Genomic DNA, 23,500 nt, shown 5'->3' on the forward strand with positions numbered 1-23,500 from the left:
CGCATTCTAGTTTTGGCTCCACCTTTGCCCTTGTTGAGTTCGGCCAGGGCAACACAAAAACGAAGGAGCCGACACTGAGTTGTTCCCACCCTTCTTGTCCCCAATTGTAAGGAGGTAAGTAGTAGGGTGGATGACAGCAGACCAAGACTGGTAGTGGGGTGTGTGTGTGCCCCATTTCCCCCCTAATGACACTATGGTTTGGCTGAAATTGCCCAGTGGACTAAATGGGGAGTTGCGTGGGCTGGAGGTTCTCCACTGCTGCAGTGTTCTAGCACTGAAAAGAGGAACATTCCAGAGGAGAAGCCACAGTGTTGCTTTTAGAAAGACTAAGGGCTAACCCTGCCCAAGGAAGGGAAAGCTGCTTACTTGCTTCTCGCTGACTAAGAGGCGCTCCTGCTGGTACTGTAGCTGCTCTTGCAAAGCACTCATCCGTTTCTCTGCCGCAGCTTCTGTCTCCATGGCCTGGTGCTGGCACAACTCAAGGTTGGACTGCAACTGGTCCATCTGCAGCAGAAGTGCATCGTGATCTAGAAGGAAAAGGAAATCAGTTTAGAGGCAGGGAAGAGAGGGTGGGATGCAATCATTAATCAAGAAGCATTCAGTCCAAGAAGCATTCAGTCTGTTCCCCCAATTTTATCCTCACAACAGCCCTGCAAGGTAGGCTAGGCTGAGAGAGGAAACGACTAGCCCAACATCAGATTCATGACCAAATGGGGGTTTGATCCTGAGCCTCCCAGGTCCTAGTCTGCCATTCCAACATTACATAATAAAATTCAAAACAGTAACAATTAATTGCACATTTGTTCAAAATGCAAGTAAACCTATTTAGTTTAATTAATTCAACAAAACTGATGGACTTGACCACTGATGGACTTGGAGAGCCACATCACCCTCCTTGCTACTAGTAAATGAAACTTTGCTGGGTCTTACCTTGCCTTAAGTGCTTCAGCTCTTCCTCCCCTTTCAGAAGTGCCTCTGCTTTCTCTGCAATCAGCAGGTCCTTCTCATTCAACAGCACAGTCAGATCCACAAGCTAAGCGACCAGGGGGGGAAAAGGGAGGTCATGGACAGTTATGGGATGTAGCTTCCAGTCCTTGCTTTTCAGACATTCCAAAATGAATGTTTATCATAATCCAACATCACTGTAAGACTGGACCCACTCGAGGGGTGTTTTACACTGGGTGCTGGAGAGCTATATCAGAAAAGGAGGATGGCAGCTAAGGATGGTGTCTAAAATTGGTGTAACAGCATGTACAAGCAGAAGTGTCCAGACAACCACATATGTTACCTATTATGATACTGGAAAAATGTCAGCCTTTGCCAACCTGGGGCCCTCCAGATGTTTTGGACTTCAACTCCAATGTGCTGGCTGAGCTGAAGGAAGTTGTGGTCCAAAACATCTGGAGGACACCAGGCTGGCTGAAACATTTGCACAATGAGCTTTCATGGCTATTTCCTGTCTTTGCTTTTGGATCCAAAACAGTTAAAGTCCCCTCCTCCCTGACCTCACCTCAACACATGATGCTTTTTGACAAAAGGCTGTTCACACTTTCAAGAGTGAGATGCAAGCAACACAGGACATCTGAGGAGAGGGCTAACAATAGCTACTGGCCCTGATAGCTGTTCTCTGACTCTACAGCCAGAGGGAGTAATGCCCCTGAATACCAGCTGCAGAAAGCCACGGGAGGGGGGAGGTCTCTTGTGCTCAGGTCCTGCTTGTGGATTTCCCATAGGCATCTGTTGGCCACTAAGGGAACAGGATGCTGGACTAGAAGGGCCACTGGCCTGATCCAGCTTACGTTTCCCTCCCACTCCTCTCACAAGCTCACCCAAGTCTCTCTTCCCCCTACACTGCCCCCACCCCCAAATATCTGGAACACCTTTCCCCTTCTCTAAACTGTTTCTCCTCAAAATCCTCTTTGTCTTGATTAATCCTGATTGTACCATTAACTCTGCTGGACCTCCAAATGTAATCATCAACACCTCTTCTGTATCTTCCTAAATCTACGGGGTAAGAACCCACCATTTCCAGACTTAATTTCTACAGCACCCAGCATCCTGCTGGAGCTAGAGGAATATGTAACAGGTGAAGAAGTGTGACAGATTTCTATGGTGAAAAGTTCTGGCTTCATAGCAGAACAAGCCCTGGTCCCCAAAGCCACTGCTTTGGATAAAAGCTCTGCCCAAACACAATCCCCACTTCATAAACAGCAGGGAGCAGGTGGAAAACCAAAGAAGTGGGGGAGGACTCTATCAGAAGGGGATTTTTCCTAGCCATTGAAATGACTGGTTACCATGAACAGTTAAGTTATGACAGACAGCTTTTACCCAGCCAGTAAAGTCAAGACAGAGGCATCCATTTTAGATTCTCAGCTATTATGGAGACCACCTGCCATCTCCAAAATGGTCCCCTATCACTGCCTGATTTGCAGTCATTTGTGGTGGGCCAGAACTAATTTATTTGCATTGGTGTGATGAATCAGGTTATAGTTAGGGGCTGTTTAGAGACCCAGGGAGTTTTAAGGGTTAATGGAATCCCCAGGTAGAGTGACAGACACCCTTGAGAGGCGGGACATTCCGCATTTTAAAAGGAGGGAGCTGCCATTAGGGTGGTTGATTGGGGGGTTGGAGAGTGGTGACTGAAGGAGGGTGTGTGGAGAAGTTAGGTTTAGGTTAGGTTAGGAACATTAAAGATGTGTTTATGTTTATGTTGATGAAACAAAGAATATACACTGATAACAAACTAAGCTTATGAACCTATACTGAAACCGCTATGCTTTGTACTAAATAAAGAACTCTTGTTTTTGAGCCAAGTCGTCGTTCTTTTGGTCCAGCAGGTTATCTAAGCTCTTGAGGAGGGGAGTTCAGGTAAAGGGCAAAACTAATCTGAAAGAAGATAGTTTGTGTCTTAGAATTCCCTCAGGAGGGGCTAGTGGGCGAGAAACCTGGGTTTGCCACAAAGTTGCTAAGAGGGCTTAGTCAACTGGTATAGTGAGGGGATCTAATAAAGAGAGGCCCCGAACTATAGGCAAAAGAGAGGTTTAACCCCAAAGCCCAGAGCAGTGGAAATAACCGGCCACGTCCGCTGGACAGTAAAACCCCTGTTACTAAGAAATTCCCAGTTTATTAAATAAAGGGAAAGACAGTAACAGACGGACCTCAAAGGGACAGGTGGGGTGAGTGTTAATTTAACCCAGAACATCTGAGTAAAAACGTAACTTAGTAACAAGGGGAGAGTTTGAGGTGGAGGTTCGTCACAATTGGCTCTGATCTGATCTGTCAATACCAACACAATGAATGGCTGGGATGAAGGTCACACCCAGTAAGCCTGCTTCAAAAGCAGACAACTCAGGTACAGCCTCCCGCTTTGGCCAATCCTGAAGACAAGGCCAGCTACACCCACAGTGGGGTGCCAAAGGGGTGAGCCCACCTCCTGCTGCAGTTGATGCTCCCTTTGCCCTCGCGTCTTCTCCAGGGCTTGGGTGGTTTCAGCGCTACTGCTCAATTCTGCCTGCAAAGCAGTAAGAATCCTGGGGTTAGAGAATGAAGGATTCAGAATAAGAGAAAACTCCCCAAACCCATGCACTATAGTGTGGAAAAGGCCATCTTCCCAACCACAATTCTAGCCTAGTTTACCTTTGCAAACTGACTACCAAATCCCAGATGAAGGGAAAGTAAAGAGTTGTATCCACCCAAGTTCTACTCAAAAATAGGTAAAGGTAAAGGACCCCTTGACGGTTAAGTCCAGTCAAAGGCGACTATGGGGTGCACACTCATCTTGCCTTTCAGGCGAAGGAAGCCGGTGTTTGTCCACAGACAGTTTTCCAGGTCATGTGGCCAGCATGACTATACTGCTACTGGCGCACAGAACACCATGACGAGTGCCAGAGTGCATGGAAACACCGTTTACCTTCCCGTCGCAGTAGTACCTATTTATCTACTTGCACTGGTATGGTTTCAAATTGCTAGGTTGGCAGAAAAAGGGACATAGCAATGGGAGCTCACTGTCACACGGATTTGAATTGCAAGCCCAAGAGGCTCAGTGGATTAGACCACAACACCACCCGCTGGGTCTAGAATAGACCCTAGTTAAGTCATGTCCGTCAATTTCAATGGGCCTGCTCTAAGTAACAGTGGATGCAATCAAAGTCCATTTTAATCGAAGGAAGAAACAGAAAGCAGAAATCTCAGTTCAGGGTAGACTACTGTTCTGACTTTCAAGGTCACATTACCTTTTGCCCACCCTCTGAGGGCTGCAAGCCAGTGGTGGGCAGGGCCAAAGTCACCAGGAGGTGTAGCCACACTTGACACACACACACACACACACACACACACACACACACCTCATTCTCCCCCTCATCCCTTCAAATGCTTGAAAAAAGTGTTTTAGTTTTTCCAAGGAACTGATATTGATAGGCAATGCTGCTGGGGAGAGGGAAGTTAACCCTTTACTCCTGAGCTGCTATATCAACAAACAAAACCCCCTCACTTACACAGCAATAATATTTGAAAGGGGGCAAAGTGTGGCAGTGAGGCCTGGGGTCAGTCCTGAGGGCCAGACAGAACAGACTTGAGGGCTGCATTCAGCTTTCAGACCCATGCTCCACAGCTCCCCACCCCAGGTATACAGGTGAAACTCGAAAAATTAGAATATCGTGGAAAAGTCCATTTACGTAAGCAATTGTTTTCATTAGCTACTGGAGATGAATATATGAGATAGACTCATGACATGCAAAGCAAGATATGTCCAGCCTTTCTTTGTTATGATTGTGATGATTATGGCACACAGCTGATGAGAACCCCAAAGTTGAAATTGTGAATTTGGGGTTCTCATCAGCTGTACGCCATAATCATCACAATTATAACAAATAAAGGCTTGACATATCTCGCTTTGCATGTCATGAGTCTATCTCATCTATTAGTTTCACCGTTTAAGTTGAATTACTGAAAGAAATGAACCTTTCCACAATATTCTAATTTTTCGAGTTTCACCTGTGTAAGGATGCCGGCCCACAGAGGCAGCCTTTGCAACAATCTGCTATCAGCATTTGCAAAACAAAACCCATTAAAACACCTGCAAGTTGACTGAACTGGCTGTCAAAGCTAGCACGTTTAGGTTCGGGGTCCCTCTCTTCTCTGCTGCACTAGCAGCATAGCTTTTGCTTAACCCAAAAAAGGCAGGATACCAGTTTCCAACAGGCTGGATGGATGTGACTGTTAAGAGCACAGATACCTTTAGCCTTTCCAATTCAGATTCTTGCTTCCTTAAGGAGCTTTCCAAATCTTTGCATCTGTCTTTCAGTTCTGCATTTTCTTTTTCCAGTTGGCTCTAAATGAAAAACAGAACAAAACATTTGACTCACGTAGGAATAAAGATCAACTATTTATTCTTTCTCAACAATGGAGGTAAAGTTATGTTGGACTGGAGAAAGACTACTGTTGATCCAGACTTGGAAAATATCACCTAGCAGGAGGAGAAACAGCTGGGTACCAACCAGGAATGAACACTTGGAATTTTATTATTATTATTATTATTATTATTATTATTATTATTATTATTATTATTTTGAGAGAGAGAGAGAGAGATACAGATGGAGAATTGGAAGCCCTTTTTATTTCTCTCTCTTTCCTTTTTAATTTTTTTTCCATTCTTTTGTTATTTTTATATTCATGTTTCTTTTTCTTTCCTTTCCTCTTGCTTCTGGGTTGTTGTTGGGTTTTTTATGTCCTCTACTGTACGCCCATTAAGCTGATGGACCCTGTGTGTGAGGCAGGGAAAGGAAGATCTCCCAGGGAAGGAGGTTGGGAGAAGAAAAGGAAGCTCCTAGGTGAGGGTCCACCCCTTTTTGTGTGAGTCAAGGGTTAAGATCTACCTTTGAGATGGCTTTGCATCTTTCTTTCTCTTTTACTTTCTGTTTTTCTTTGTTTTTTATTGTATTGTGTTGTATTATGAAAACCTTTAATAAAATCTTATTAAAGAAAAGAACAAAAGTGGCTAGAGAAGATGGACAGTTGCTCTGAAAAGGAGAGCAGGACTCACCATCATCTGATGTGCAGCCACCCTTTCTGTCTCCTGGGCAGCTTCCAGGGTTGCCATCTGCTCCTGCAGCCTCCCAACTTGCTCTGTGCACTGGTGCTGCACAATGGAAAGGCCTTCCTGCGCTTGGATTCTCTCCAGCTGCAGATCTGTTTGCTGCTAAGAAAGGACAGAACGAGAGAGAGGGTGGGGTGGGGTAAGAATCTAGTATTGAAACTCCATCAACTCTGCGGTGCTCAGAACAGGTTAAGTAGAGGAAAGTGTGATGAAATAAAATTATATGAATATGTCTTAACATATATCTACATATGTGAGTTCAAATGGCTTACTCACATTCACATGCTTGATTCTGAAATTATTTCCAGGTCTATTTTTAGATCTGTAAATTGTTTTGATGAGAACCAATAAGGCAGAGAGTGAGGAATGGAGGTAAGGGGTGTGAAGCCTGTGGTTCTCCAGATGTTGTCAGACTCCCAACACTCATCAGTCACGGCCGGCACAGCCAATAGTCAGGAATGATGGGATTTGTGATTTAAAATATGGAGGGCCACAGGTTCCCTGGGTGAGGGGAATGTTATTGTGAGGCTTGAGAAATAAACAGGAAACCATTCTCCTAGAAAGCTTGCGATGAGAAAAGCCTGCAAAACACTTCCAGATTCTCCCCTATATTCTTGAGGGCTAGAACCTAAGGAAAAACAAGCAAACTGAAAAACCCACAGTGCCTTTCTCTGCAACTCAAACAGGATGCAGGAAGGGCAAAAACAAAAACAAAAAACCCAACCCTCTGATGGGCCTCTTCTTACATGAGTGGGCCCTGAACGATTTACAAACTGGGAGGCAGCAGTAGTAGAGCAGCAGCACTGCAATCCGGGAGGTGCCATTTTCATTTCCCACAATGCATCACTCTGGGCATGGTGGAATATGAACGTGCTGGTGAAAATAATCTCAACGGGCAATCTAGGGCAGACATCTGATGGGGGTCCTGGTAGTTTATTTATTATTTCACAAAATTTATACCATTTGACTGTAAAAAAGCAACGCTCAAAGCAATTTAAGAATAAAACAATGAAATCATCAGGCCGGGGGAATTAAAACCTTCAAAAGACAATCAAAATCAGCAATAAGTTAAAAAGCAGATTAAAACACATATCAATATACTACATGTCTAGCATAGGTTTGCCTTGACAAAACGGTTTTTAGCAGGTGTCAAAAAGATTTGAATGAAGGCACCTGTCTGACATCAGTGAGCAGGGAGTTCAAAAGTATGGGTGCTGCCACACTACAAGATCGTTTCCCTACAAATGCAGATCATGTAGTGCCGCTAACAGTTCCAGTTCCACAGATCAGAGTGGTTGGGAGGGTATATAGGGGGAACGAGATGTTGTAGTTGCCTATGGATGCCTTATAGTGACCCCAGACCTGCCCTGCTCACGTGTCTCTACTGAAGCTCTCAAATGAAGTAGGAACATTGGGCTATTGTAAGTATTTTCCTTCCCCCTCACATCCTGAAAAGCACTGCCAAAAGCTAGGCCACCCTAAACTCACCAGCTTTTGGATCTGCAGCTCTCTCTCTTCCATCTCTTCTTTGCTTTTTGCTGCTGTCTCGTTAGCAAGCTGTAGCGCCTGTTCTAGATCTTTCACCTACAAAAAAAACACACAGTGAACCTTCTTTGAAAGCCAATGTGGTGTAGCAGGTAGAGTGTTGGGCTAGGACCTGTGAGACTGGGGTTCAAATCCTCACTTGGCCATGAAGCTTGCTACGTCATCTTGGGCCAGTCACTGCCTCTCAAAATAATCTACCTCACAGGGTTCTTATGGGGATTATATAAGGAGGGGGAGAATCATGTATGCCACTTTGAGCCCCTTGGAGAAAAGGTGGGATATTAAGGCAGTAAATAAATAAAATAAATACCGTATTTTTCGCGCCATAAGATGCACCTGAACATAAGACCAAGTTTTTAGAGGAGGAGAGGGGGAAAGCCCCGTTTTTTTTGAGGATCAGCTCACAGTTGTGCAGCTTCTTTTGCAAAGAGGAAAAGCCCCACTTTTATGGGGTTCAACTCACAGTTCTGCAGCTTCTTTAGGAAAGGAAAGGGAGCCGTTTCTACAGTTTTCAGACAGATAATCTAATCAGCCAGTCACATGTCACTGGGGAAACAAACAGCCTCCTCTGCAGAACATTCAACAATGGAGGCCTGGGCAAGGGGGCGGGGCCAGAAAGGGAGCCTTATCTCTCCCCCTATCGCTTGCTGATCAGCGGCTTCCTTTCAACACCCCCTTCTCTCTTTGTAAAAAAGGGGGGGGGAGCACGATCTGCTTTTGGCCCCTGGGCAATTCGGCTCCAGGGACCACGCATTCGCTCCATAAGATGCACAGACATTTCCCCTTACTTTTTAGGAGGAAAAAAGTGTGTATTATGGAGCAAAAAATACGGTAATTCTTTCCTTGGATTTCTGACACCTCAAATGCATAAACAAATTACTGAACCCAATAAGTGTTCCCTAATGGTTCTTCAACACCCTGGAAAAAAGTGACAAGTGGGGTGCTGCAGTGTTCTGTCCTGGACTTGTTGTTGTTCAGTGTCTTTATAAATGACTTGGATGAAGGAATTGAGTGGTTGCTCATCAAATTTGCATATCACACTAAACTCTGAGGAGTAGCTAATGCCACAGAAGACAGGATTCAAAGTGACTTTAACAGATTAGGGAACTGGGACCAAACTAAAAAAATGAATTTCAATAGGTACAAGTGTATGCTTCTGTACTTAGGCAGGAATAACCAGGTGTACAAGTATAAGACGGGAGACACCTAGGACTTCAGTCGAGGCAAAATGGCAAGCGCCAAAGTTGCACAGAGCTCTTGAGGGCCACCAGCATTAACTACGCTGCCTGGCTGGTCCCTGCACCACCGCTACTGCCACAATCGGGGGGGGGGGCGGGGACCAGGGGTGAGAAAGCCACCAATCTACAATGCCTGTACAACTCTGTAATTCCACAAAAGCCAACAACCACTACCAAAAACCTGGCTAATCTCATAGTAAGCTGGCTAAAAACCACAATCCCAAACCTGAATCTCAAAGTAGATGATCTAGAAAGGGTATACAGAGCTCTAAAACCCATGCCGAAAGCCAACACCCCTCCATGAGACATCATTGTGTGCTTTACCTGCTACAAAAAGAAAGAAGAAATATGGAACAACCTCAGAAGCACAACCAATCTCTGATATGGAGAAGACCCCATCCTGGCATTTCAGGATATATCGCAAGAGACCCTAAACCGAAGAAAAAACCTACAGCCATGTATCCAAATCTTCAACAAGCAGGAATCAAGTACCAATGGGGATTCCCCTTTCGCCTCACTGTAACAACTGACACAACACAGCACAAGATGCTGGAGAAGCTGCACCTCCACAGGCACATACCTCCACTTGTGGTGGGAATGTCCTAAAATCCAACCCTTCTGGACAGTAGTCCTACAAGAGATATGCAAAATAACTAAACAGGTATTAGAACTCACCCAAGAAATGACCCCACTGAACATCTTCCAAGATCATAATATCCACTCACATTATATAGAACTTATAACCCACCTACGCTCAGCGGCCAGAAGCCTCATAGCCAGACACTGGAGACACCTGTCAGGAGTAAACATGGGCCAATAGTATCAAATTGTATGGGAAACGGCCTTACTAGAAAAGCTATCCAATAAACTGAAACTGACATGGGGACAATAAGAGAGGACGCCTTCACCCCAGTATGGCTCCCCTTTATCACATACACAGCCCAACGAGACAACGACAAGAATCCACTGATAGCATATGAATCAATCTGGCTTAGTGTGAGCCAGTGTGGTGTAGAGCCAGTGTGGTGTAGTGGTTAAGAGCAGTAGACTTGTTATCTGGGGAACCGGGTTCACGTCTCCACTCCTCCACATGCAGCTGCTGGGTGACCTTGGGCTAGTCACACTTCTCTGAAGTCTCTCAGCCCCACTCACCTCACAGAGTGTTTGTTGTGGGGGAGGAAGGGAAAGGAGAATGTTAGCCACTTTGAGACTCCTTCGGGTAGTGAAAAGCGGGATATCAAATCCAAACTCTTCTCTTATCTGACCCAACAAGCCCTCCCCTCCCTATAAATGCAAACAAACCCCACTGCAGAGAACCACAGACAACCAACCACACCCTGCTCCCCAATACCACTCACTACCAAGGAAATGTAATAAACAAATAGAAAGAGAACCTATCCAGTTGACACTGACACAACCCCCCCACTATATAAAAGAATATAAGCCTCACCACCCCACCCCTCCTCTTCTTCCCCAACCTTATACTGTACTCAACACAAATGTCTCACAACAAATGTAACTGATTTGTAAGAAAGACTTGTACAACCTGAAAAAGAGACAATGCATGCACTTTTGTAAACCAAGAAAATCTTCAAATAAATAAATAAATAAATCAGGGAGGCACCTGGCTTACTAGAAGTACGTGTGAAAAGGCCCTAAGGGTCTTATTGGAGCACAAGCTCAACTTGAGTCAACAGTGAGATGCAGCAGGAAAAAAAGCTAATGCTATTCTAGGCTGCATCAACAAAAGTATAGTGTCCAGGTCAAGGGAAGTCATAGTACAGCTCTATTTTGTCTGGGTCAGACCACACCTGAAGTGCTGTGTCCAGTTTCTGTGTACCATAATTTAAGAAGGATACTGACAAACTGGAATGTGTGTAGAAGAGGGTGACCAAGATGATCAAACGTTTGGAAATCAAGCCTTATGAGGAATGGTTGAGGAAGTTGGGTATATTTAGCCTGGCTAAGAGGAGACCAAGAGGTGGTATGACAAACATCTTCAAATATCTAAAGGGCTGTCACATGGAAGACAAAGCAAACTTGTTTTCTCCTGCTCTGGAATGTGGGATCTGAACCAATGGATTCAATAAAGGAGTTTCCAGCTAAGCATCAGGAAGAACTTTCTGACAGTAAGAACTGTTCAACAGTAGAACGAACTCCTTTGGAAAGTGGTGGATTCTTCTTCCTTGGAGATTTTTAAAGCAAAGGATGGACAGTCATCTGTCCTGGATGCTTTGGTTGAGATTCTTGCTTTGCAAGAAGCTGGAGTAGATGAACATCTGGATCCCTTCTAACACTACAATTCTATGATTCTATGTACACACCACCCCAGCCAGCCAGCCTGCCTCCCAATTTGGGGAAGAGGAGAGATACAGACCAGCTGACATGGTGGTCCCTACCTGTGGTGAACTACTTTCCTGGAGGCTCCACACAAGCTCCTCTCTTACTCTTAGGCACACCTGCCTTTCAGCCAACTGGCAGTTCAGTTTGTCAATCTAGGAGGCAACAGACACAACCAATGACCCAAAGCCAGGAGAACTGCAGGGTGCAGCTTTCACTGGCTGTACCATGAAGGAGCCCACGCTTGAATGTTGTGGGGCTCCCTCCCTCCACTAAGGACCACAACAGAAAATAGGGCCAACGGTGCTGCTACAGTAGGACTTTGGAGTGGAGGTCCAAGCCCTAACTCGGCAGCACAAGCAGGAAGGGCCCCCAAATCCAGAGGGGCTGACCAGCCACATTTTGAAGCAAGTGAAGTAATATTTAATATGACCCCCATAAAACCACAAAATCCAGTTTAAAATTACGTAGAGATATAGAGATAGGTATAAAAATAAATAAAACGCCTGATGCCTTCATTATACACCTTTGGGCACCAGGCAACAACGTTCCTTTTTAACCAGGCCTTTGATTGACATCCTATGCCCTTTTAAAAAGTGCTGGGGGGTTATTGGATTGTTGTTTTTATTTTGATTATATATTTTGCGGTTTTATTTTGTGAACCGCCCTGAGACCTGCAGGTATAGGGCGGTATAACAACAACAACATATATAGAGAGTGAGTCAGACCATTGGTCCATCTAGTTCAGTACCGTCTACCCTGATTGACTCTACAGGATTTCAGGAATAGAGTTTCTTCCTGTCCTACCTGGAGGATGATGGGAATTGAACCATCTGGGACTGTCTGCAGGCAAGGCAGGTACTCTACCACAAAGCTAAGGCCTTTCCCTTGAAAATAAAGAAGGTTCTAGTCCCCAGAGTTCTGTATAAATGGCTGAATGAAATAACAAGCTAAGTCCACCAACTGCAGCATTATCTGCACTGACTGGCAGCAGTTCTCAAGGCAGTGGCGTTGCAAGGGGGAGCGGGGCCAGGTGGACCGCCCTGGGTACCATCCTGAAGGGGGGCTGACATTCAGCGCCCCCCCATGACTCCCAAGCCTACAGCTAGCGGCAAAGCGGCAGTGCTTTGTTGTCACTTTGCCACTCGCTGTAGGCTTGGGAGTCGTGGGCAGGCAGGGAGGGGGCGCGCCAAATGTCACCCCCCGTTTGGTGCCGGGACCTTGCGAGTAGGTGCGCACGCATGGGAAATGGCACCAGAAAGGCTCCTCTCTGCGCAGCTGGGTGAATGAGCGCAAAGCTACAGCGTCTCCTGGAAGGGAAGGAGCGACAGGAGGCGTGTGCCAGAGAGGGGGGGGGACACTCCTTTTGCTTCCGCCAGCGACTGATCGTGGGACAAGAAGGGACGGAGGAGCCCCCACATCTGGTAAGCCATGAGCAAAAGGGCTCAAAATGGAATGCAGCGGCAGGTGCGAGCTGGCTCGCTATTGGATAAGGAGTTTTCTCCCAAGCGTGGGAGTCCTCAGCATGAAGTGATGAATGGCCCCAGGAAGCTGCACGGGGGTGGGGGTGAGATGGCAGGATGAACTGGGCTGAAGGCAGCACCCAGCTCCACTTCACTGGGGTCTCCTGGTCTGTTTCATTAAAAAAAGAAAGCACTCACTTTAAGTTAAAGAAGAAAAGCACTCACTTTAAGAAACTGAGTATCTGTCCATCCCTAGTCCTGGATAATCCTTGGGACGGGAAGATATTTCTTGCCATTGAGAGCTGCCGCCACCACTGCCTTCTCTGTCTGCTCAAGGTGCCAACCGGCCAGTTATTACTTTCAGCTGGTGGGGTTCCAGGCACCCGCACCCGGAGGAAGGGGCACACATTCCTGGCACCAACCAGCTCATTCCATTTACCTCTGCAGCGGCTCAGGCAGAAGGCAGCTGCTCCGAACAGGAGTGAGCAGGCAGCACAAAAAGAGCAGCAAAGAATGATCTACAGCAACACGTTCCTTGGGTCAGCTTGCAAGCGCCATCCTATATGTTTACTCAGAAGTAAATCCAACTGCGTCCAATGGGCCTTAGTCAGGGGCGTAGGAAGGGCTAGGAAGGGGGGTGGGAGCAGGGGGTGGACTGCCCCGGGTATCATTGCTGACTCCCAAGCCTCCCAAACCTCGAGCCGTTGGTGTGGGGGGAGGGGTGACAAAAAAAATTCCGCACCAGGTACCACCTGACCTTGCTACGCCTCTGTCTCAAGGATTTCAGGACAGGGGCTTTCCCAGCCTTACCTGGAAATATTGGGGACTGAACTGGGGCCCCTCTAAATTCAATGTAGATGCACTCCTACTGAGCTACAGCCCGTCCTTTAGAGTGTGATTATGTGAGGGAGTGCTCAAAAGATGTGATTCCTCCCCCCACAAGCAATCCAAAGTGGTACAGCCCAGGGCACACAGCACTTCATGCCTTTCCTGAACATGTGCTTCACTCACACCTTCCTCCTGAAATCAAGTCCTAGATCAGATATATTTATTAATATTTTTATTAAACAGGTGCTGTGGCCTGGAAAGGCTGCCGCTTACCCTGAAAGCCATCTCCTCCAAATATATAAAAGGTTGGTTGCAGATACTCAGCAGCCAAGGAAAGGCACTAAGCACATGCTCAGATAAACTCTATTCTTACTACATCACACATTCCAGGGCAGAGCAATGGTCCTGAAAACCATGAGAAGAGAGCCCCTCCAAACTGAGTACCTGGCTTGACCAAGCCAAGAGGAACCCCCCACCCCAGAAAGTATGAGAAGGCTGTAATTCACCAACCACCAAGCACCACCCCAGGCTTCAGAAAGCAATCCTGCCCTGTGTACCTGAGTCTCCAGAAGATTTAAACTCTCTGCATGGCTTGTCCGTGCAGCTGAAAGCTGCTGCCTGGCCTCCTCCAGTCTCTGCTCCAGAGCACTTTTCTAGAAAGGGGAGAAAATGCAATGACTACTAATATTATTGTTACTATGGCTTTTATGTGTTGATGTCTCACAACTTGGTGGCCCTCCAAGAAGTCAACAAAATACAATGGGAAAAAGAACACACAAAAATGCAAATCAATTAATAAAAGTACACAGCAACCATGCAAACGAAACAGAGAATCATTAAGCAAGAGTTTTCTACATGGCATCATTAAAAGTCTGCAGCCAAAAGTGTAATAGAATTGGAAAATGTCGCAGCAAAGTAGGGAAAGGGCCGTAGCTTAGTGGCAGAGCATCTGCCTTGCAGAAGGTCTCAGGTTCAATCCCAAACTGCATCTCCAGCTAGGGATGGGAAATACTCTTGCTGGAAATCCTAGAAAGCCTCTGCCCGTTAGTGTAGACAGCACTGAGCCAGATGGACTAACAGTCTCACTCAAAATGAGGCATGTTCTTGTGCTCCTAGAAGGCAAGTAGGCAGCTGTGTGAGGGAAGAACTGTGCAGCAGGAACTGTCCTGTCTTCCTGGCCTTGATGCTGTCACCAGATCTGCCCCTGGATCTGAGTGACGTGGGTGGGGAAGGGTCTACTCTTTACCAAGGGCAAGACAAGCAGAACCTGCATTGACACTGGCTGTAAAGTTGAAGAACTGCAACCTGAATAACTTGTGCTTGAGCTTGTTTGCTTCCTCCTCCTTCCCATTCATTTTTTTCTCATGTGCAGTCTCTTTTTTTGATTGTGAGCCTTGAGGGCAGAGCCTGTCTTAGTACTGACTTTTCTAAAGCTGCTCTGAGAGTTTGGGGGGCTAAAGGGCAGGTGCAAAGACTGCAAACAAATAAAACAGTGGTAGAGAACCTTGGGCCCTCCAGATAGTGGTCAACTACAATGCCCATCAACCCCAGCCAGTGGCTGTATATGATGGGAGTTGTAGTTCAGAAAATGCCTGGAGAGCTGAAGGTTCTCCACACTTGGACATAAAACAAAAATGTGGTCTAATGCCAGCCAAACTTCTCATAGTATTTAGTACTCCTGGGTGGCATGGAAATACTCACTACCCACTCAAAGGAAAAATTAGGGCCATGCCAAACATAAACCAAGTGAGGACAATGAGATTGCTAAGCTAAATTCACATCTGATTGATGTTTTGAGACCCATCAGAATGGGCAGCTTCAGTTATGCATTTGCAAGAAGACCATGCTCTACATCCAGAATGAACTGAGCCCATGCTATCAAAATCCTTAAAGCCAGGCTCTGACCAGAAAGCATCATTAGCCCATGGTGCAGCAAGAAGGATCTAAAAGATCCATCCTTCTATCCTTCTATTACTGATTTTCAGGTGGTGAGTGTTGTTGCTTGTTCAGCGAAAGGGGAGTTGTATCAGTCGGCTCGGGGGAACATTAACAAAATCTTTAGCAGGGGGAACCCCAAGGGGGAGAAAAACAAACCCCTAAAAACAGTCCAGTGAATACAGAGCAAGCTCAGTGAGCATAGAATACTAGTTGTCAGCCATGGGTGGAAGGGAGTATTGTAGAAGAGGGCATGGCTGGCTGGCCTCCACAAAGGAGCACTCCACGCTGCCAACATTTGTGGCCAGTTCCACCAGTCTCTACAAACGGCATTTTACTGGAAGTGTGAAAGCTCAGCAGCTTCCACAAGGCCAGTACCCAGCCCTAAAGAACATCTTCATGGATGATGAAACAATGGACTGCATGAAAAGATTTGATGCCCTCAGTCCAGCACTCTTGCAACCCCTTCTAAACACCCCACATTTACCTCCCTGAGCAGCTCCTGGACATGCTCATCACCAGAGAGATTCCCTTCAAAGTGCTTCTCCAGGATGGTCACTTTCTCCTGCAAGTGGCCCACGAGTTGGCTTTTCTCCTCCACCTCAACAATCATCTGTCAAGAGACATACGTTTGCTCTGCAACGAATTCTAAATAAACATGGGCACATTGAAGTGGGCATGCCCATTGATGTCAAAGAGGCCGCGCATTTGCAACCAGGCACTGAGCAGGGAGAGGAACCAGTCTCTCACTTTTGTGCAATGGGGATTTCTGATGGGCATATTTACTAAGACCTTTCACAGGAGCCATAGGAGGTACTGATTCGTGCACCCATGGGAACCAGGTTGCTGACCCCACAATCTCTGCACATCAATTCCAGTTATTCCAGTTGCTGAAACTATCTGTATCATCACATAGCATTCTCTTCTTCGTTGCAGAAATGCCCAAACCCTGGGGTTCTGCTTACCCCTTTTCTCATGTTCTAATGCCCACATGTGATAACATCCAGACCATACCTTTTGCTTATGCTGTTCATACTCCTGTTTCAGAGAGTCGTGTTCTTGCTGCAGTGCTTCCAATTGCTTTTCACAACTGGCGGCAGATACTTGAGCCTAAAATATATGTTTTATTTGGTTATTGAGTTTCCCCCACTTTTCCACCAAATGGGGCTCAAGAAGATTAACAATGATAATATGGAGGAAACAAAAACAATTGGAGCAGCCATGCTAATAAAAAGCAAAGAAATTATTATTATTATTATTATTATTATTATTATTATTATTATTATTATTATTATTATTATTATTTGTACCCCGCCCATCTGGCTGGATTTCCCCAGCCACTCTGGGCGGCTTCCCCCCCCCCCAAAAAAAAATCAAATACATTAAAATATCACACATTAAAAGCTTCCCAACTACAGAACTAACTACAAAAGCAATTTCAATGGGTTGTACACAACGTTAGTCCTACTCAAGGGTGGGCCAACTGAAATAAAAGGACACGGCTAACAACAACAACAACAACGGTACTACTACCGGAACTAACAATAATATAAATTAAATAATAAAAATATTATTTAATTTATCTACTATCCTTCAATTCATTTGAAGGGAAAAGGAAGGCCTTTAACCACACTCTCTGCTTGCAAGAGTGGTATCTGATGTATGTGGGTAAAAGAAGAGAATCTCCCACTTACATTTTGTAGATCTACTGAAAGTTGCTGAATGTACGCTTGGAGCTCCTGGCTCCGCTGCTCTAAAGTCGTGATCTTGCTTTCTGCACTCTCCTCTGCATCAATGAGCTCATCTCTGTGAGGGGAGGAAATGAAAGGAGGAGGAGAAGTTTAACTTGAAGGCCAGAGATCAGGGATAGTCAGCACACGGTGCCCTCCATATATTGGTTATGACTCCAACTTCTATCAGCCCCAGCCAAGAGGACCAGTGGTCAGGAACAAAGGATTTGGGGAGTCCAAGAATATCTGGACGGCTGTAGGTTCCCATCTCTGAGCAAGAAGTTCAATTCTGTGTGTTAGGTCTAAGCTGAGATAATGGTTTCATATCCAACCACAGGAAGCTTTATTTCATTTGCTCTGAAATGGTGCCCCCACTGCCTGTCTTATGGAGATGGCAGTGGTTTTAGGTCTGCCCCTTAGAGCAGCGGTGAGAAACCTGGGCCTGCCAACTGTTGTTGGACTCCAACTCCCATCAGCCCTGTCATTTTGACGATATTGTTTGGTTTTCTATTGTACACTGCTTAGAGATCTTTAAAACATTAAGCACTTTAGAAATGCTTTTTAAAAATTGTTCATTAAACTGCTTTGAAGATACAGATTAAAAAATGAAACAAACAATACCAAGGCAAAGAGTGAGCCATTAACATAACAGGCTCAAGACAGCTCAGTAACAATGCAAACTCATCAGCTTAAGTTTATATTTCTTCTACAGGATTTCAAGGTAAAGAGGTAACTCAAAAGGTCCATAGTCTAGAGTAGTACTCTGATGTGGTGGACCAGCTATTTTCCCCCTCCCAACATGCCAGAGTCTGGTGCCATATTTGGTCCCAGAAACATCCCATCCAACCTGGGCTGTGATGGGGCTGCCACTGACCAGCAGCCAACGGCTCATGGACTGGCGCCAGTCCTTGGACCACCACTTTTGAGTAGCACTGGTCTAGAATACATGAAGGACAGGGAGAAAACATTATCCTTTACTCTGGCATATCTTAAAATTATCACATAAAGATTCTGCCTTTCCTAAAAGAAGCTCAAGGTGGCGCACATGCTTCTTCTTCCCACTTTATCCTCACAAACCTGTGTGGCAGGTGAGGCTGAACTTCAGGGCCAAATGGGGATTTGAGCCCTGGTCTTCCAGGCTGTTGTCCAACACTCTTAACTATAACACCATGATGGCTCAATAAACACTACCCATATATTTTCAAATGGGTCTTTCACCTACTATCCCCTGGCTGCCCTGAGTTTTTGTGTTTTCTCTAAAAGGGCACATTGCCAAACTTTTCGATACCACTGGCCAATACTGACATTCTGCAGTGCCTTCCAGTTCTGGGCTACCACCGCTCGTGCAGCCAAGAGGAGATGCTTTTAAATAAATCAGAATTTACAGTCTGTCCAGGACAAGACACCCAGAGGGTCCAAACAGAACATCCTTTCCCCAACCTCTCTGCTTCCAGCTCTGCATGCTGTTGTCGTAGTTGCTGTAACTCTGCTGCCTGGCAGGAGGACAAAGTGCGAAAGGTCTGCAGCTCCTCTCGGGTGCGCTGCAGCTCTTGTGTGGAGGATCCCAATTCCTGCTCCATCTGGGCTAGTGACTCTTCCTTCTTCAAAAGCTGCATGTTTTAAAGAAAACAAACAACAAAACCACGTATCAATCAGCTGACTCTCAGAGGCAGAGGGAACTTCTCAGCACAGTGCTACCTTGGAGTATGGCAGGGGTAGCCAGTTTAATGCCATCCAGATGTACAGGTAAAATTCGAAAAATTAGAATATCGTGGAAAGGTTCATTTATTTCAGTAATTCAACTTAAAGGGTGAAACTAATAGATGAGATAGACTCATGACATGCAAAGCAAGATATGTCAAGCCTTTATTTGTTATAATTGTGATGATTATGGTGTACAGCTGATGAGAACCCCAAATTAACAATTTCAACTTTGGGGTTTTCATCAGCTGTATGCCATAATCATCACAATTATAACAAACAAAGGCTTGACATATCTCGCTTTGCATTTCGTGAGTCTATCTTATATATTAAACTCCAGTAGCTAATGAAAACAATTGCTTACATAAATAGACTTTTCCACGATATTCTAATTTTTCGAGTTTCACCTGTAGTTGCACTGTAATTTCCACCATGCCTGACCTCTGAGCCCTGCTTGCTGGGGCTGGTGGGAGTTGTAGGATGACTTCCTATGCCCCTGTGTCTTAAGGGAAGGGCCATAGATCAGTGGAAAAGCATTTGTTTTGCATGCAGAAGGTCCCATGTTCAATCCTTGACATCTCCAGGACAGGCTAATAATGTCTCCTGCCTAAAACCCAGCAGAGCTGCTGATGGTCAGTGTAGACAATACTGAGCTAAACAGGACAAGCTTCTGATATTCCTACTTTGAGATTGCCCATGTACTCCCCTTTGATTTCCACGGTGAAAAAGAGGTAGAAACATAAATGTAGTAAATAAACTAAAGGGTGAAGGCAGAGTCCAATAAGCCCGAGGGTAGATAAGAGAGGAAAAGAGGAAGACCAAAGGAGGGCGGGGTCAGTGGAATATAAAGAGCTTCCTGGATTATGTCCCAGAGGAAGGCCTGAAGTTCTGGTCTAGGCTGGGTCTAGCTGCCCTACCCCAAATGGGTCTCCCTTGGGATCACTCACCATGTGCTTGACTTTAGCCAGCTCCTGCTGCTGGAAGCCCTCCAACTCATCAATCTCATCCCTTTTCTGGAAGAGGTTCAAGCTCTGCTCTCTCATCTCTTGTAGCTGTGCCGAAAGGAGCTTCTTCTCCTGTTGAGCAGCCAACACATAGAAAAGAGGATTTAGGGGGATTTCCCAGCTTCAGTGTAAAAGCCAATTAAGATCTGAAAAGGGGGAGATGGTCCAGTGTTCTGCTTGGTGGGAGGAAGGCCCGTCTGAAAAGGCCCAATATAAAAAAAAAGTACTCAAAACAAGGATTTTGGGGTGGGTCTTGATGTTCATACGCAATCTAGCTAAGGTCTGTCATAGAAATTATCTCTATTCTGTGTAAAGAAAACTGAAACAGCAACAACAAATGCTGCAAAATACGCAATAAAACCATGTATATACAGATTACTAATATTTATAGAAAAAAGCTCTCATCCTCCTGGTTCTCACCCAAGACCCAAACAACCCACAAATTGCCCCAGAAATCTCACAATGAAGAGCTTTTCTGGGACCCACTGGCACCACCCTAGGTGAGGCTTTATGAACAGACACCCAGTCTGATGGAGCTTCCTCTGTGTCCCATCTAGCACTCAAATCAGTTGTACTGCACACACACCAGTTCCAGGTGACAGGAGGTTTGGCTTGGTTATTTCCCAGGGGTCCCCTCAAGGACGGCAAATAGAACACCCCTCCACTCAACTGGAGGCTGCATCCAGTGCTAGTCCATTATTTTCAATGGGTTTACTCTGATAAGAACTTAGTTGGATGCAACCCTTGGGAACGAGACCCTTAAAGCCACATCCCTTACAGCAGAAAATGAAGCAGCAGCTTTGGGAGTTCTCTTGCTCAGGGGTATGGATAAATTGAGAGGTGTTGCCAGGTGTAAATTGAGATTTCACAGGCCGACCTTGTTTTCAAGGCATCTGGGCATTGCCACACTCTCTATTGTCAAGTGGTGTTACAAGCAGAGTATTCCCTGTCTTTCATTCAGCAGGGACGGCATTTAAAAGTTTGACAATTGTACCTAAGTATTCAGAATATTCTTATAGTCCAGTAATTATTCTACTGCTTGTTCTCCATAAGATATCCCTGAGCAGTATAGGTGCTCAAGTAACTAGAAGTCTTTTTTGTTGAAGATTCTAGGCCTCAAGAATATAGGAAAAAATCTGGAAGCCTTTTACAAGCTTCTCTTATTCAAGTGTTCTGGGGAATGGTTTTCTGCTTCTCTCTCAAGGATCACAATAATATTCCCCTAGCCCAGCAGAGGGAAACCCATGGCCCTCCAGATGTTGGCAAACTACAACTCCTATCGCCCTCTGTCACTAGACATGCTGGTTGAGGCTGAGAGGAGTTGGAAGCCAAACATCCGGCAGGAGGGGGGGGCAGTTTCCCACCTTCCTGCCTTATGGAGAGAGAATTCACCCTTTGCCCTAGTTGCTATTCTCAGGGAACATTCTGCTGGTAACCCTGCAAGACTACATCATGCTTTTGATAGCAAGAAATGTCTACAGGATTCAACAGTCTAGACTGTCATGGAAGACTGAGGGACCTGAGGCACTGAGACTAAGCTGCTTATGATGTCTGCAGCACAGCTGGGAACTAAATTTGAGAAGGGGAGGAAGAGAAGATTACAGCCTCCAAAATGAGACCCTGTCTGTTTGCACATATCAGGGCCCAGCTCTAAGTAAGCTACTTGCCTTTTCAAGGTGTGACAGCTTCTCCCTCCATTCCTGGGAAGGAAGAAAAGGACAGGTCAACATTTGCATGCCAGAGGGGCTATAATGAGGGAGAAGCTGGCAACAAACCAGGGAGCAGAAAAGTTCAGAGCCTACACCATCTGTCCTGCACAGTTCAAAGGAGCAACAGCAACTGGTGCTGTTATTGCATCACAGAGAGGCTCCCTTCCTTAAAGGGACAGTCTCAGAGAGAAAGAGCATGACTGTTTATTATTTTATATGATTTACGCTGTGTTTGTAATGTTTTACTGTGTTTTATTATGTTACTGTTATTTATTGTTTGTAAGTCACTTTGGGATTCATTTGAATGAAAAGCAGCACAGAAATACAATCAATCAATCTTCATTGATGGCTCCTCGCTTGTGGAAAGCTCTCCCCACAGGGAGACTCACCTGGCACCATCGTTACATATCTTTAGGCACCAGACAAAAACAGTCCAGAAGAGTTCCGAAATGTTCGAAAGCCAGCAAAGGGCTGGCTGCAAGTTCAATGGAGAAAATTGAAAAACATGCAGCAGAATTCATTCGACTTCCAAAGCGCGTTCGAAAATGGAAGCAATTACTTCCAGGTTTTTGGCTTTCGAAAACCAAAACGTTTGGCTTCCGAGACACTCAAAAACTGAGGTACCACTGTAATTGTAAGTGGTTCTGAGTTGCCAGGGCAAAAAAGTTACTAATAAATTTAACAAATAATAACAATCTTGAGAGACTATTTCTGGGAGAGTAGGAATGGGAGGGGAAAGTGCCCCCTCAATGTTTGTTGGGACTACAAACCCCATCATTCCCTGCAATGACCATGCTAAGCCTGAAAAAAGTGAGGACCTGGCAGTCCAGAGCTCTCCTGGGCTGTCCAGGAAGGCTTGTGCCTCTCCTCACCCATCTCAGAACTTTTGGAAACATGGCAACAAAGGCTTCACGAGCCTGACTGACCTGGTCCTTCTTCTCCAGAGCCAAGACCGTGCCTTCTGCCATCTTGGCCGTGCTGGCTTGATGAGCCTCATTCTGCTCTTGGAGCTTCTTCACAAAGGCTGTGGGTGACAACACATGAGCCGGAGAAACACCTTGGTGCTGCTGTGCCCAAGGCCCAGACTCAATCCATCTTAGGAGTGCAAGTTACTGCCTAACAGTGAGCCAAGGCTACTCCAATGCTGCCTGCTCTGACTAGCAGTAGGTCCCCAAGTCCCTCAGCAAAGTGTTAACTGCCAATGACTGCTACCTGAAATCAGTAGTGGCTGGTGCCCAATGGGGCTTGTAGGGCAGAAGGCAGGGAGTCCAATGGTAGGTGGAGGCACAGCCAGTGACAGGTGGAGCTAACCAATTCCAATTTTGTCCTCTTCCCCCTCCCTGCAGAGTTCTACAAGGGCAACACTGAGATTAAGGAGCAGCAAGCTGACAGGCAGTGCCATTCCCTGGACTGTTGTGAGTCAGAAAACAGGCAGGCAGATATTGGTTGTGGGTAGACTAAGTTAGTGGGGCAGTCCCTCTACTGTCTGAACTGGAGATTTTGGGGACAGGGGTGGGGGAAAAACACACCAGGACCTTCTATATGGAAAGCATATGTTCCAGCACTGCCCCTTGGTACTGCCCCATCAGCAGAACATTACTCCACAGAATGAGGTAACTCTTCGACAGGACCCAAACTGGGGTTTCGGGCGGTTGCTCCCCCTGCTTATTAAAAAAACTCTGAACCTTGCATAGATCCTTCAGAAGCTGCAGATAGCAGCTGAGATCTTTGTACGAGAGATGCCGATGTTTTGCTATGTATTGCACTTCTCAGAATAAAGAACCATTCACAGTTCTCTGCTCATTTCATTTTCTCTTCTTTCAATGTCTCAGCTACACTTCAAGCTGCACTATACTGAGCAATATTAAGTTCTGACTCTCTCCTAGGCCGAAATCTTACCCCTCATCTGCTTC

The 23,500-nt window shown here is 45.7% G+C and overlaps 1 protein-coding gene across 8 annotated transcripts in view; it reads right to left on the bottom strand.

Moving 5' to 3' along the window:
- Positions 1-23,500, bottom strand: part of GOLGA1 (golgin A1) — a 35,540-nt gene that overhangs the window by 5,879 nt on the left and 6,161 nt on the right. For 2 of the 8 annotated variants that reach the window (XM_033138035.1, XM_033138033.1), the window contains 15 exons: positions 22,514-22,611; positions 21,546-21,578; positions 19,822-19,950; positions 18,614-18,783; positions 17,138-17,249; positions 16,458-16,553; positions 15,931-16,056; positions 14,066-14,161; positions 11,277-11,372; positions 7,583-7,678; positions 6,041-6,196; positions 5,234-5,329; positions 3,431-3,511; positions 931-1,033; positions 367-527 (listed from right to left, as the gene is read on the bottom strand). In XM_033138035.1, coding sequence (XP_032993926.1) covers positions 367-527; positions 931-1,033; positions 3,431-3,511; positions 5,234-5,329; positions 6,041-6,196; positions 7,583-7,678; positions 11,277-11,372; positions 14,066-14,161; positions 15,931-16,056; positions 16,458-16,553; positions 17,138-17,249; positions 18,614-18,783; positions 19,822-19,950; positions 21,546-21,578; positions 22,514-22,611 — 1,649 coding nt within the window. The remainder of the gene's footprint in view (positions 1-366; positions 528-930; positions 1,034-3,430; positions 3,512-5,233; positions 5,330-6,040; positions 6,197-7,582; positions 7,679-11,276; positions 11,373-14,065; positions 14,162-15,930; positions 16,057-16,457; positions 16,554-17,137; positions 17,250-18,613; positions 18,784-19,821; positions 19,951-21,545; positions 21,579-22,513; positions 22,612-23,500) is intronic. The other 6 variants (XM_033138040.1, XM_033138037.1, XM_033138034.1 and 3 more) reach the window with 5 other exon arrangements.

This window comes from Lacerta agilis, chromosome Z (genome assembly GCF_009819535.1).
Source record: "Lacerta agilis isolate rLacAgi1 chromosome Z, rLacAgi1.pri, whole genome shotgun sequence".
In the NCBI taxonomy this organism is placed as follows: domain Eukaryota; kingdom Metazoa; phylum Chordata; class Lepidosauria; order Squamata; family Lacertidae; genus Lacerta; species Lacerta agilis.